Below are 14746 nucleotides of genomic sequence, written 5' to 3' on the forward strand. Positions count from 1 at the left end.
ATCGGCACCGACACAGGACCGTTCGGCACTAGGAAATGAAGGAAAAATGAGATGCTGCTGTGAACGCCGAGCAAAATCTCAGAAGCACCTGCAGAAAAAGTCACAACATCCACCTTGTCCCCAACTATCCCTCTCCTCCCCACCACCACACTGGCCCACGCACTTTCTGGACCATTCACCAAAGGACTTCATTGTGTTAACCCAGGAGAAAACTACTCTAATGAAAGACACTATTAATTTTTTTCTATCAGCTGAAGGGCTCAGAAACAGATCAGACACACGGGAGCCACCGATGAGTGTGACACAGCTGGGGGACCTCAGCATCCTTGGCTGCTGCAAGGTGCCACCACCTGCAGGCACCTCGGGGACAAAACGCTTCTTACCTGCCTCGGATGCTGCTGCTACGGCGGGTAACGGGGGTGGAGGCGGTGGCAGCGGTACCGAGGACGCAGCTCCAGCGACCGGTGCGACACACGTGCCAGCCACAGCCTCCGACCCTGCCGGCACCATCCCGGAGGCCAGAGCAACAGGAAGGATGGAGATGTCACCGTCACCTTTCTTCTGGATCTTAATGGTTCCCTGCTTCTCCAGTTCGTGGATCTTCTTCTCCAGCGTCGACTGTCGCTGGATGGCTTCTTCTTTTTCTTTCACCATTTTTCTCAAGGTGTGAACCTGGGTATTTGCATCTTTGTAGATTTCCTGAGAGTGCAGCAGAAACAAGGCAATTTCCATTTACAAAATTACTCCCAGAACAGAATACCAACACCAGAAACAGAACAGCCTGGCAGGGCACGGTCACTGCGCCAGGCTCCACCCAACAATGAGCTCTGATGCAAACCCCACATCTTCACTGGGGAGGAAGAATTCATTTTGTGCTTTTCCCAAGGTAGCACACAGTACTGAGTCCTGGGAGGAATCTCAGCCGTGGGCACCAGCACTGGGGGTGCAGAATTTCTCATCACAATGCCTCCCATTTCTTACACTAGCCTTAAATATATAGTGTAGGTACGCTTCCTCGATTTTGACTTCAACAGAGAGTGTCTGATGCCTTGCTGGCTGCTGTGCCGAGGAGCAGATGCTGAAATCCGTCCTATGTTCTGAATTCGGAAGCTACGAGAAGCCACCTGGCCCGCTAATGGAGTCACCACCTCCCAAACACAAGGTGCCCAGCAGATCGCTCCCCCGAAGCGTGGCACCCATCGCGCTTACCCGAATCACATCCAGCTCCTTGTTTCTTTGCATCAGCTGTTTTTCCAGTTCCACAATCTTCGCCATGGCTTCGTTCTCCGTATCTTGGAGTTTTTCAGATAACTATCATTCGAAAGAGAAATACATTATGGAAGCGGGTAACAGTTGTTTTCTCAACCGTCAAGAGCAGTGGTACAGAGGAAATTATTGACATCCCACCAAACCTTTCAGTCTTTCTTTGGAAGGGTTCCTGCACACGACTGGGGTGCACCAAGTGCCCCAAGGAAGGTCCCCTGATGATGGATGTTATCCGTCAGCAATGCCCAGCGGGTACCTGGCTGGACCGCAGCGATGAACCTGTCCAGGCAGGAGAGCCCACCCTCCAGTAAAGCACCTCAAACGCAATTCTCTTCATACGCTCTGTGCCTGATCCCAAACCCCAAACCCCACAGAACACCCCAATGGCACTACTGCAAAACCAACAGATGCCGAAACGGTGGGACCGACAAACATCACCTCTCGCAATGAGGCTGATCTGATTAGTAACAAACGAAAGGGTTTATCTTCTTTTTTCTTTTATGTATTTTGCCAGCCCCACAAAGCTGAGCTCTGCAAGCCCCGCAGCCCTCGTTGGCTTTTCCCATCACCACCAACCACACCGACTTTGGCGAGGACACAGAGGTGGTCTGGAGAGCAAACTTCTGCGATTCTACTATTTGTATTTCTGCCTACACACGACAGAAAATCACGACCGTGCTCCTGGTCTAGTTTACGTAAGAAGAGATCCGAAGCAAGCCCTTAATTTGCCAGCAGAGTTTCTGAACAGCTCAAAGGAGCAGATCTCCGAAGGGAACAGAGCTGTTTCCACAGCATCACCTGTCTCCAGCAAAGGGCACCTCAGAGGGGCCAACGCTGCACAGCAGGTTGCTTTAGAACACACCAGGGGATGGCAATATAGGAACGGTAAGAGAATAACGACCCTTTTACTATATTTTTTTTTTAAGTCTGGAAAGCCACTTTCATTTTAAGAAAGCCAAGCCATGTTTTCCAGACCAAAGCCATTGATGCCACGAAGGTACAGGACAGAAAAGCCGTGAGCGGACGCTGAACTGAGCAAACACCATCTGCATGGGGCTGCTCTTCAGTCCCACCCCCTTGAGCCCAGAAATGTGTTTTAAGACACAGCTGGGACAGTTATCTGCTCTATTCACCGGCACTGCCTTGCTGAGGATTTGCAGTTTCTCTGGAAATTAGCTTTTCCCAGCTCGTCAGATAACTCTGCAGAGTACCTCTGTGCACCAACTCCACCTGGAACTGAACCGAAGCTGAAGCCTCCGAAGCCGCAAACCCACCGCCCCAGGGCTGGGGGGCTGGTTGTGGCAGATGGGAGAAATAAAATAATGAAATAAGACATTTTCTCATCAGGTCAATAAACAGGTTACGAACACATTTTTTGCAGCAAGTGGAGCACCCGTTAGCTAAAACACACAGAATACAGCTAAAATATAGCATGGAAGCACCTAGGAAGTTTACCTGCCTGAGATCTCCTGAATTCCTTCATTCGCCAAAAATCTGATTATTCCCCCAAAACAGCAGCGCTGCAGTCCTACGGCTTTTTCTATGAGAGCCTCACCCCCAACCCTGCAGCCCCGCTGCGCCCGCACTCCCTCCTCCCGCAGCGGGCAGCAGGAGCAGGCTCGGAGCTACCGCAGTGACAAGGGTGACAACGCGTGGTGGTGACAACGCGTGGTACTAACGTGGGAAATGTTCTCTTCCAGTTCTTCCACAGCTGCGTTCTTGGTTTCGGCATCCTCCAGCAAAGCTCCCACATCAAAAACGTTATCCAGGTACGCTTGAATTTGCACCTGCAGCTTGTCGCTCTCCGTGTGCTTCAGTTTCTGTAAATCCAAGAAGATAAAGGTGGCACTCAGCACCGGCCGCCCGTCACAGCCAGCAAAGGGGCTGGGGCAGCGGGGGGAGCTCAGGCTGCCTCCACCACCCAGGAAAACACTTTGCATTTTAACCTTAGCTGGGGTCAGAAGTGATCAAGTCATTTTTTAACACCGAACATCCAGAGCTTTCAATGTCTTCTGTTACTACAGAGGACGCTACTGCTTTCCTCCGTGCTTGCTCCTCGGCGGTGGCAAGCTCTGAATGCACCGCCTGGCCCCAGGACGGGTTTGTGCCACCCCGGGACCCCAACCAGACCCATGCTCGGTACCATCATATACAAATATTCCCTGCAGACAGCAATAAACCTCTCTCCTGGTTTCTGGTGAGCAGAAGTCAGCAGGGACAGATCGATCCCTCGACAACGCGAGGGCTGTTTGCATGTGTGCGCTCCAGGGGACGGGGAGAGAGGGAAAAACACCAACGGGGAAATATAAAAGCAGCTTTCTTTGAAAGACAGCATTTCCCACAGGACCCAGAAATCGCCCGGCTGGCAGGAGGAAACCCAAAGGAAGATTTTTTCATGTGGGGGGGAGCCTGGCAGCACCTGAGCTGGGCCAACATGAGCCCTGCAGCCCGCGGCCGGAGCTCGGGGACGTGGCGCGGGCGAGGACGACTGCGGTTCATCCTCCCTTTGTTATAAGGCGAAGCGACGAATTTAGCTCCCGGGCTGTAATTGCAGTCACTCGCAGACGGCTTTCCTTCTGCAGGGGTGGCTCCCGGCCAGCAGCCACGGTGCTGTGCTTTCAGCCGAGGCCAGGGGACAAAAACTCCCGGGAAAAGGGGACAAAAACTCCAGGGTGAGGGGGTGTAAGGAGGTTTAGGAGCAGAACTGGGGGATGTGGTGTGGACCGGGGGAGCAGATCGATGCTGCGAGGCGGTGGCAGACCCCGGCTCATACTCACGTCCAAGTACTCGTCCAAGCCGAGCTTCGTGAACTCGTACTGCAGGTGGACCCTGAAGTTCATGTCCTCCACCGAGTGGACGACGATGTTGATGAACTGCATGCAGGCCACCTGCAAGGAGAACCACCCAACATTAGAGGTGACGGCATGGCCCCGGCTGCCCCCCAAAATCGGGGCAGACACCACGAACAACCCCATTTCCTTGAGGTTTTTACAAGGGGAAAATGTGATCCGCTGCTCTGCGGCTTTTTTTTCCAAGCCGGTGCTGGATCTGGGCTTGTCTGCTGCGACAAAGGGAAACGCGGGTTCCAGAATTAAGTCATGTCTGCAGAGCCACCTTCGGCGCGCGCCGGTGAACGGAAACGACCCCGCGCCAGCTCACGCGGCCAGGCAGCGTACCAGCGCTCCAGCTCTCAACAAAACAACGCTGGCGCTGAAACGCCCTGGAAAAGTGAGATTAACTCAGCAACTGGAACCCCTCGCTGAGGAAACGGGACGTTGACAAAAGGCGCTTTGTTGCTTGCAGAAAGCCTGTTCCCAAAGCTGTGGTTTGGTAACGGAACGAGGGACCAGATCCTAGGGGTCGGCATCCAAACACATCCCATCGCAGCGAAGGAAAGGAAAAGGTTCTCGAGGGAAGCGGGTTGTGAGCAGAATGAGCCGTGGGGGAAGCCTCCTGCCCTCCACGAATGGAGCTACGAACCCCCAAAGGCTTGCCCTTTGCTTGAATGTAAGGCACAGCCAAATCCTGCTCTGCGCAAGAATGCCCAGCCCTCTCTCAGTTCACAGATGATCACATCTGTCACCCTCGAGCTGCTCTCAGAGAGAGTCTTTGCTGGGCTTCACAAGGGCACAACCCTCTCCTGCTAGCCACAACCCTCTCCTGCTAGCCACGCTGCCACTGGGGCGGCCACAGGGGTCACACCAGCTTCCCAGCACCTCCTGAGACACCTCCCACATTCCTAGAGCTGACCTGAGAAGGTAAAATCAAAGCATCCTGATTTCACCCATGGGACAAGTCTCCAGGAGACCCCACGTCTCTGGGTCATTTTGGGCGATCTCTGGATCACCAGGACATCGGGCACTTCTCTGTGTTACAGGGCTGTGCTGCTTTTGGCTGGGACACAGTTAATTTTCTCCATAGCAGCTAGTACGGGGCTATAGTTTGGGTTTGTGAAAAACACCAAGGGACACAGCAAGGGTCAGCCAAAACCTTCCAGCTACATCCTCCCATGCAGACCCTGCCCAGCTTTAACCTCTGTTTCCAAAATGACTCTAACCCTACACAATGCCGCGCTGTGAGACTGAAAGCAGGATAAACCCACGGAAGAGAGGAAGGAAGATGGTCAAAAACTCGTCCAGGAGCGCCTGTGATGCCCCATCCACCCACCTCTTACACGAACAACCCAACCATGCAGATCCAAACCCAACTTCAGGTTCCAAGTCTTTGCAGGACTCCTTCCAGTTCCTGCGGTGAACCCAGGTTCCTCCTAGTGCTGGTACTGGCCTTCGCCAGCTGAACTCTGCTGTCCTGTGGTATCCCCCAGAGCCAAATTCCCCTCTTTCAAAAGTGCTTTTGTTGTCCTTGCTTCGGCTCTTGCAATGCTCGGGCCAGATCCTCATTTCCCTTCTCAGACCCTTACATACACAACCCAGGAATTTATCAAGTCATAGAAAACTAACCTAAGAAAGTTGTTTTTAAAATGAAGCAAGTCAATAGCAACAACAGGAAAATTCTCTAAAATATTTTTTCTCTTTTTGCTGCTCTCTCCTCCCTGCCGACCCACGCCGTTAACCACGGCCCCTTCCAGCTCCAGCTCCCGGCCAGCTCTCGCCTTCCCCAGCTCGGGCAGCGTGAGGCCACGTCCCGCAGGAACAGCTCTTTGTTCACGCTCAGCCATTGCACCTCCTGGAGTTTCAAGGTGACATCCCGCAGGCTGAGCTGCGGTGCCGGTGCCACCCCGTCCTGCAGGCAGCAGCACACGCCGGTGCTCCCTGCTCGCCCCGACACGCGCTCGCACGGCACGCGGAGCTCGTCAGGGCCAGATGGCGACAGGCACGAGCGGATCTGCCACATCCTTTGTCAGGAGCTCTCTCTTCTAGCTTTGGGCTTGTCAGAGAGGCAAGCCTGGAGCTGGTGGAAGCAGCCCAAAGATGCAGATTTGATTCCTATTTGGGTAAGTCCTGAAAAAAGAGGTTATTTATCCTTTTTCAAGCAAATTCCACCACCGCCTTCAACCTATGGCCCGAGAGGACCAGGGAGTTTTGCTTATTCCCTATCACATCCTTACAACACACCATTTCATACTTCAAGTATAGATGAGGGATGAGTTTTTTCTTTGAGAACAGCGGAGAAATCCCCTATCTCACAGCAAGGCAGCTGGCTGCGGGCTGCTGCCACCATCCTGCTGCCAGGCTGCCCCCACCGCTGCTCCTCTCCCACTCCCCAAATACCATCACCCCTCCTGGGTAAAATGACCCAGCGCTGGGTGCTGGGTGACAAATCCTTCTGTTATATCACTGACCAAACTGTACGTACAGCTGAGAATATTTGATGTATACTGGGACTCCCAACATGCCCTTACTGGGACTGCAGCAAGGAACAAAACCAGAGAGTTACTGGGAGCAGTTTGCTACCTGGAGTAAAATTTCAGGGATCACTGGGAGGTTTTCTTGGTTTTAAATACACAAAAGAGGCCGTCCTATCTTGCTCGCATCATTTCTTTTTTATTCTGCTGTCCCCTCACGGTGCGAGCCTGCCCCGGCCATCGGGGCTGCACAGCAAAGTGCTCAAAGCCGGCAGAAAACACCGCAGCGGGTGCTCTAGCACCTAACTCCTGGCAGGAAGAGGGCTTCAACGCAAAGCTCAGCGCTGACACAGTACAGAAGGGTCACAGACGCTTCACAGAGGCTCAGCACACCAGCAGCAACCACGAGCAGTGGAACAGAGACTGACCTGACCGTGCCAGTACCATGTTCATTTCATAATTAAAAACAGCTTTAATTTCTCACCCTTCTGCCACGAGCACTGTCTTGCCACAGACTCTACAGAAACGGACACAGAGGTACTGCTGCTATCGGCTGCATAACCTGCCAGCTCATCCCTGCTGTCCCAGCCGCTGCCCTCCCCGTGCAAGCTGGCGCGGGTGCCCCGGGTGCCAGCCACAGCATCCTCCCTCGCCGGTGCCCTGGGGAAGCGGTCGGGTGAGTAACCATGCAGATGCACACGGAGGAACCCAAGGTGGTGCAAACTCCGGCTACGTTTATCAGCAGCTAAGGACAGAGAGCAGCTGTTCCCTGCCGGTGACGCCGAGGACGGTGGCACAGGGACAGAACACTGCACCCTGCAGAAGCTGCTGCCTGGCCGCGGTGAAATGGCACACACAGTGACTCTCCTCTTACCTTCGCACGGCACAAGGCATTCCTTGGAGATAACTGAATAGAACTGAAGCTACAAATGAAACGCACGTTATGTAGGCTGGAATACAAAAGCCTGGTTTGTGGCGGTTTTAGGCTGAGGATGGGAAGGCAGGGACATCTCTCTGCTGCCTACGACAGCGGGACCAGCCCCAGGGAACACCCAAACCAAAGCTCGCCGGTGGCAAACAGCACTCACCATGAAGTCTATGTTGTTGTCCTCATTTCGGAAGTGCTCCATCAGCTTCTCAAAGCGCTGCTTCTCTCCACACACCTACAAAAGAATCACCACGTGCTTGTTAAACTACGGTTTGCACAAGAGAGTATTAAACCATTTCAAAAGCAGCTGATCTGCTGGCTCAGAACCTCTCCGTCCAGGTCTCCTCTCCTGTTAAAAATATTCTTCATGACAAATCCAGTGGAGGAGTCACAGGTGAACACCTGCGCTGGAAGTCTAGGGGGTCAGGTATAAATAGAACATAATTCTTTGCTTCTCTTTTCCCCCTAAAAACTTAACTGCACCCACCGACGGTACAGAGGTTAAGACACAGAGCTGCACCAGGCTATGGCACTGAGACCCTTTCCCAGTTCAGAACTGGCTTTCCACTGTGTTATAATGGAATTAGGAAGAAGAACAAATTCCATGGAGGAAAAAAAAAAGGAGTGAAGCACATGAGTGTAACCATCAGCTGGTGAGAATTACAGAGCTGCAGTACAGGGGTGCTGGCAGGAGACACAAGCTACTTGAGGGAGGAATAAGATCTAAGACAAAGCGGGTCTCAGGACACTGTTTAAATCTTACTTCACAGTAGCTTCTCCAGCCCATTACTACTTTTCTCAGCACACAAACCACCTAGAGTAATCCACACCAAAACGACAAAATATTTAACAAGTGGGAGGTGTCCCTGCCCATGGCAGGGGGTGGGACTCAATGGTTTTTAACGTCCCTTCCAACCCAAACCATTCTGTGGTTCCATGATTCCATGATTCTAGATATTCCCAAAAAGCAAGTTCTTCACCAAGTGTGCATGATTATTACTATTCCAGTACCAACTCCCTCTTTGGACCCATGTCTCTCTTCCTACAGGCAGATGAAAGCACAGAGCAGACCTCACTCACATCAGGGGGAGTTTCTCCCCGGAGTTCAGTGGGACCTGCTCTGATCCCGAGATCTGCCAAGCCCTGCGAGCCGTGGCCTGTCGAGAGACCTCTGGCCACGCTTTGTGTCTGTTATGGCTGAATAAACCATAGCTGTGGCGCACGCGACAGATCTTCTGTCGTTCCTAAGCAGAACTGCCCCCATTCGGGTTGTTATTCAGATTTTTGTGGTCAGCACCTGACGCCAATGGGAATTCCACCGCTGGATCTCTGCGAGAGGACAGGGATGCTGGTTAAGATGAACTATTTGATAACATTATCATCAATATTCATGGCCACGATCCCACAAGTTGCAACTACTGGGCTCCATGCAGGCTCTGCAACCCCAAAGGCACAGCCTCCGGCAGGCAGGGCACCGAGCTCTCACACCAACACTTGCTAAAGTCGTATTTAAGTGTCTCCAGTTGAACCTTAAAGCCTCACAAGGTAGAATAAACATGCTTAAGCAACAGAGCCTGCACCCTCGGGAAAAACAGACTGCACTTGTTGCTCAAGTAAATGATCATGGTCCTAAACCCAAAGGGCTCAGCTCTCTACAGCCTACGCCAGGAAAGTGGGTTTGAAGCATTAAATGCCTCCACCAAGCCCATAAAACACACATTAAGGTCTAAGAGCAAAACAGAGCCCAGACAGACCCACGCTTGGATGGAGCAAGTCTCCTTGGCGTTGCCCATCCTGCAGTTGTGCAAGGGGCGAAGCGTGCATGACCTGTGTCTGCTGAGCAAGGGGGGGTCCCTGGGACACGGGAAGGATGAGTGGGTTTGGAGAGCCACTGCCTTTCAGCCTCAGGTTGTAAATCTTCAGTCTAATTCTGGGTTTTTCTTCTGGAGTAATCGCCTTGCTGCGAGATCAAAGCCCAAACGCCATGTAGGCACTGCTGATGGTTAGAGCAGCTCCAAGGAGAGCCGAGGGCAAGCGAGCGAGCCCCTGCCCCAGCCCCACCGTGGGTGCCTCGAGAGCTGGCATCACCAGTAAAGAGCCTTAGGCTCTGCAAAGCCACCAAACCTCCAAACCCAAATCCAAAATGGCCAGGAGCGCCCTTGTGAAAATAGGGAGATCATCGCGAGCATTTTGGTGTGACCATCCTGGAACAGGTTGCCCAGAGAAGCTGTGGGTGCCCCATCCCTGGAGGGGTTCAAGGCCAGGCTGGATGAGGCTTTGGGCAACCTGGGCTGGTGGGAGGTGTCCCTGCCCATGGCAGGGGGTGGGACTCAATGATCCTTGAGGTCCTTTCCAACCCAAACCATTCCAAGATTCTGTGATTCTAGATCCTCCCAAAAAGCAAGTTCTTCACAAAGTATGCAGGATTATTACCATTCCTGTACCAGCATCTCCCGGGACACACACTCTTCCACGCAGGAGCAATGTGCCCTTCAGGAGGAAAAGAGATGAAACGCTGTAAAAGCCTCCGTCAAGACGAGCCAAAGAGAAAACCAGAATCTTGCTGAGTTTCAGGAACCTACTGGCACTGTAAGGATCAAAGGCCACAGGATATAATTTGAATTTGGAGGCACACGCTGGGCCTGATCCAGCTCCCACCCAAAGCAAATGGGAGGAACCCTCTCCTTCCCTTGCACCACAGCCTGCTTAGCTCTCATCCCTACGTTATTATCCCAAGCCATTTTTTTCCTGATGCAGTAAACGGGATGGTATTTTGGTTCAACCAACTGCAAACTCTTCCAGTGCTCTCTGTACTCTTTTGCTCCCCATCAAACAGTTAAGAGTCAACATAACAAAAGAAAAAAGTAGGCTCGACTCAACTTTGAGCTCTGAACAATCGCGTCTCTCTTGTATCCACTTCAGAAAAAATAGAGCCGACTTGAACAAAATCATCTATTGTGGAAACAAACCGAACAATGGTGCATTCGATCACTCACGAACAAAAGCCAGAAGGACTGATTTCTGGGAAATCGAATGTAAACCCGTTCCACATGGATGAGAAAAGCTGACATAAACAACTACGAGGCATTTACGGCTGGCTAATTAAATTAGGGAGTAACGCAAAGTGATACGGCCCCGGCAGAGAACTGCTGATCCCGGGACACGGGCAGCCCTGGCTGGGCTACGGCAGCTGATAGCAAAGAGGAAAAGCAACAACAACCTGCGGCTTTCGGTGGCTGCTCGCAGATATTTCACGCTATCATCAGATGAGTCAGTGCTGGGAACATGTGCGTTTCCAGAGACAGCGAGCTGACTTGCATGAAATGATATAATTTATCCTGGAAGATTAAAGAGAGTGGAACTGGAGATGAAGCCTCCAGCCTGAAGATTGGCCAAAATCCAAGACGAATGCTGAAATCAAATCCCACCACATAAAACCATATGTTGCCACTTCTATTTGAATAAATTTCCAAGGTCTGTCATTTGCAAGTAGGGCTGGGACTAAGAAAGGCTGATCTTTCTTTTATTAGCATGATTCTGTGTAAGAAGCAAGATTAAACGGGTTACCACAGCTATAAAAAAAACTCTGTCTCTACTTAGGCTGTGAAAAAAAAAAACAAACACAAAGGACTTTTTAGGTTGCATGAAGCCCACATGATTCTAGAAGAACAATGTGGCTCTATGGCAAACCACCCACGAAGGGTCCTTCCTTCGGAGAGGCATTGGGTGCTAACGAAGTAAACCTGTCCCGGACCTATTCCAAGGGCACAACGCAACCCTAGAAGGAAGCAAAAGGATCCGTTATGGAAAATATAGTGATGATTACATCCATATCCACCTGGCAATGCTCTCAGGTCACACAGGGCACATCCAGACCACCCAAGAGCAAAGTTCGACTGCCACACTGCTGCAGATCACTGTCAAATGCTCCAGAAGGGCAACCTGGGCAGCCAGCACAAGCCAACGAGGGTGTTCTGAAAATCTCAAAACGTCTTCACGTGCAGTGTCAGACAGAAAATGAAAATCCAGGCTGACAGAAGCACACCCATCGCCCTCCTACCCCAGACAGCCATCTAACGACACAAAGCACCACCTCATTTCGTTGGGGCATGGAGCTCGTCACCAAACCCCACCACAAGCAAATACAGCGTGTTCCCTCTGGAGACGGCACTGAACGCAGGCTCTGGAGCTGCAGCGTGTTGGCCAACGGCACAGAACGCTCACCACGAGCTGCCAGACCACCATCTCCTCCACATCTGGAGGACGGATGCTCCCCAGCCTGAGATGCAGTGCCCCATCCAGCACAGAAACTGCCTACGGCAGCGAGCGTCCGTCTGGCAGCAAAGCAGGGAGAGGGAATGACAGCTCTGAGCTAGCAACGTCTGTTTGCAGGAAAGACATCAGGAAGGTCACCAGCTCACACAACGCCCCTGTGCCAGGAGTGGTGGTCCCAAACACCGTACAGAAAACGAAATCGTTTTGGCTGCATTTACATGTGAGATCAATCCGGTCCCATCCCTGAAAACGTTCAAGGTCAGGTTGGATGGGGCTCTGGACAAGCTGGGCCAGTGGAAGATGTTGGGGTTGGACTAGCTGACCTCCATGGTCCCTTCCAACCCAAACTATTCTCTGATTCTATGGTCGAACATGGCCAAGGCAGCTAACGGTGACCTCCACACAGGGAAAACAATTCTCTGTTGGACTAAATTTAAAATACCTGAACCTGAGGAAAGGCTTTGCAATACAGGACATTTTCTGTTGGTGCAAACGTTACAATGGCCATCTACCCAAGTGCTCCCAACAGCTGTTTCAAGCTGCTCCCTCCTTCTTCAATAACTTTCCGAGTTCTGCAAGAGCAATAAGTGGCAGCACAACTTCACAGCAAACAGGGGCACAGCCCGTACGGGATGTGGCGTTATAAATAGCCTGATGGATGTGCAACCCAAAAATCCACAGGACCCTTTGTGAACCTCTCCTCCTGTCTGTGCCCCTTTGTCCGGCGGCACAATGCTGGCTTTCTCTCGCCCACAACAGCCCACTGTGATCAGCAGATCCCACCGCTGGCGAGCAGCGCTCCACAGAAACACTTTGTTTGGACAGATCACGCTGACATTTTTGCAGTTTGCTGAAGAACAAAAAAATCAGTTTCTTCCATAAGTTACTGGTTAAGCAAACAGTTGTTTAATGCTTACGAGGTTAAAATACCTTCTTCTTCTCTACCAGCAGGGCTAAGGCACTCTCGAAATACTGCTGCCGTGCAAACGACAACAGATGGACTGACATTTTCCAGCACCGGCAAACAGCTTCTCCTCGTGCTGAGTTATGATAACGGCCCGTAAGATTAATTCAGACCTGCTGTTTTCAGCACCGCTGTTCAGTACTCAAAAAGAGAAACCTGACTCTGAATTAAGCGTTGTGAAAACCGAGGGCTGAACAATATTGCCTCCCTTCGCCAGGGTGCAAACCTACGGAGGTGAACAATGAGGTTCCTTTGCCGTGCTGCCCAGCAATTCCCATGGACCTGGCCTCTGGCAGCTCGGCTTTAGCAGTCATAACCCAGCGATGGGTGAGGGGATTGCAATCCTCTCACCTGGCAGGTATTTTGGAGCACAGAAACCCAAGTCCATTAAAGTGATGTCAGAACATGCCAGACGCCTCTCCTCTCTCATCCCCTGGTCTCGCTCCTCTCTCCCCAGAAGTTCAGATGCCAGAATAACCGCCAGACGCTGAGCTTCCCAAAAAATTTCTCTATTATCTGAATTCCCACTAATTTTTTGGTGTTTCTTCTTTGTCTTGGAGCAAAACGAGGTGGTTTCTTGAAAGGTATGGTTCATCTTAGGAAAAACACCTCAATTCTGGTTTTATTTTTAAATACTAAAACTATTTCCCGTACACAGAAGCAGACACTCACCTTACCAAATTCAATTATTCTGCTATATGTTCATATAATGAGCAATTTAACTGCTTTGCTGGATGGCAGCCAAAGCCAGGAAGCGTTCCCTGCAGGGAGCCAGGATTATTCCTGGCTGGCTTTCCGTCTCACTCCAGATCCCAGGCAATTCTTTTGCCTCCTCGGTTTGGATCTGTTTTAAAACTACTATTGTGCTTATTAAAAAAAAAAAAAAAAAAGAAAAAAAAAAAAAAAGAGTGGCAGAGTCCTCTGGTCTTTTCCCAGAAATACTTGGTCGCTATTACAGTAACTTCTCCCATGTTTAAAACAGAGATTAATGAAAAGCTGCAGAAGGATCTAAGGTTTTGCTCTTCATAATGTTAGCTCGGAGCGCTGTGAAGTACGTTCAAAACCAGCCAGTTTCAGATCTTTGATAAAGCCGAGGAAATTAATATTTGCAAAAAACCCCCAGAATTTCTTTGTAACTCTTTTCATTGTACAATCACATCAGCGCTGCTGGGTTGTGATTTTTTTTCAATGTATCTGTAAACGCACTGAAGCTATGTGCTCACTGGCGAGTACGCTTTCATTAATGAAAAACACGCAAACCATGCAAACACAACAGCTAACTAGCAATGCCACAAATATTTTCAATGTTGAAGCAAGGCCAGAAGTGAGCTGGAAAGCAGCTTTCTGCACTCCCAGCCTCAGCACGCTGTAATTCCGTTCAACGAGAACTTTGGTGTTATTTCCATTTCTGGCGGTCCAGCCTCCGGGGAGTCCCCATCTGCCCTGCACAGGGACAGCCAGGGATCAGCCGGGCGTTATCCCGGTCACACACGTCAGCAGTGGAGTTCAGGGCTTTGAAATTTCCCTGTGGAGTATTTTGCTACATTGAAAATGGATTTTTTTCCCCAATTCAAGATGCCAAACACATGGCAAGCTGAGTTTTCCCACCTTCTGAATGAAGACCTGGTAGGGTGCGGGGGACTCCAGCCCCAGCTGCCCTCAGTAGGGAACACGCCTGTTTCAACCTGCTGCAGACACCTTTACCTCCCTGCAGAAATCCCGACACGAGAACAGCAGGCTTGGTTATCCTCATAGGCTTCTTCTCAGCTCTGTGAAACCTTCTTCATCTTCCAGCCAGTATCACCTGCAGCAAACCATTTCCTACACAACCCACCCTCGGCACACACCTATATTAGAGGTATCCGGCCAGTGGCACAGACGATGAAAAGATCTTCCAATGGGTAGAATCTCATCGACATGAAAACATCCTTCCTGCCAAGGCAGCAGTGAACGAAAGCACTGTGATCAAGAGCTCAAGCCACACTGCCCAAGCTGCAGAAGACAAAGG

The 14746-nt window shown here is 51.1% G+C and overlaps 1 protein-coding gene across 1 annotated transcript in view; it reads right to left on the minus strand.

Annotated features, from left to right (window-relative positions):
* Positions 1–8: 8 nt before the first annotated feature.
* The window catches only part of FMNL2 (formin-like 2), a gene marked incomplete at its 3' end in the record, with an annotated part of 45034 nt that continues 30296 nt past the window's right edge, over positions 9–14746 (minus strand). The window contains exons 9-14 of the mRNA XM_010075649.1: positions 7660–7734; positions 4044–4154; positions 2946–3086; positions 1210–1311; positions 384–699; positions 9–28 (exon numbers count right to left, since the gene is read on the minus strand). Of these exons, the coding sequence (XP_010073951.1) occupies positions 9–28; positions 384–699; positions 1210–1311; positions 2946–3086; positions 4044–4154; positions 7660–7734 (765 nt within the window). The remainder of the gene's footprint in view (positions 29–383; positions 700–1209; positions 1312–2945; positions 3087–4043; positions 4155–7659; positions 7735–14746) is intronic.

This window comes from Pterocles gutturalis, unplaced genomic scaffold (assembly GCF_000699245.1).
Source record: "Pterocles gutturalis isolate BGI_N339 unplaced genomic scaffold, ASM69924v1 scaffold33607, whole genome shotgun sequence".
Taxonomy (NCBI): Eukaryota; Metazoa; Chordata; class Aves; order Pterocliformes; family Pteroclidae; genus Pterocles; species Pterocles gutturalis.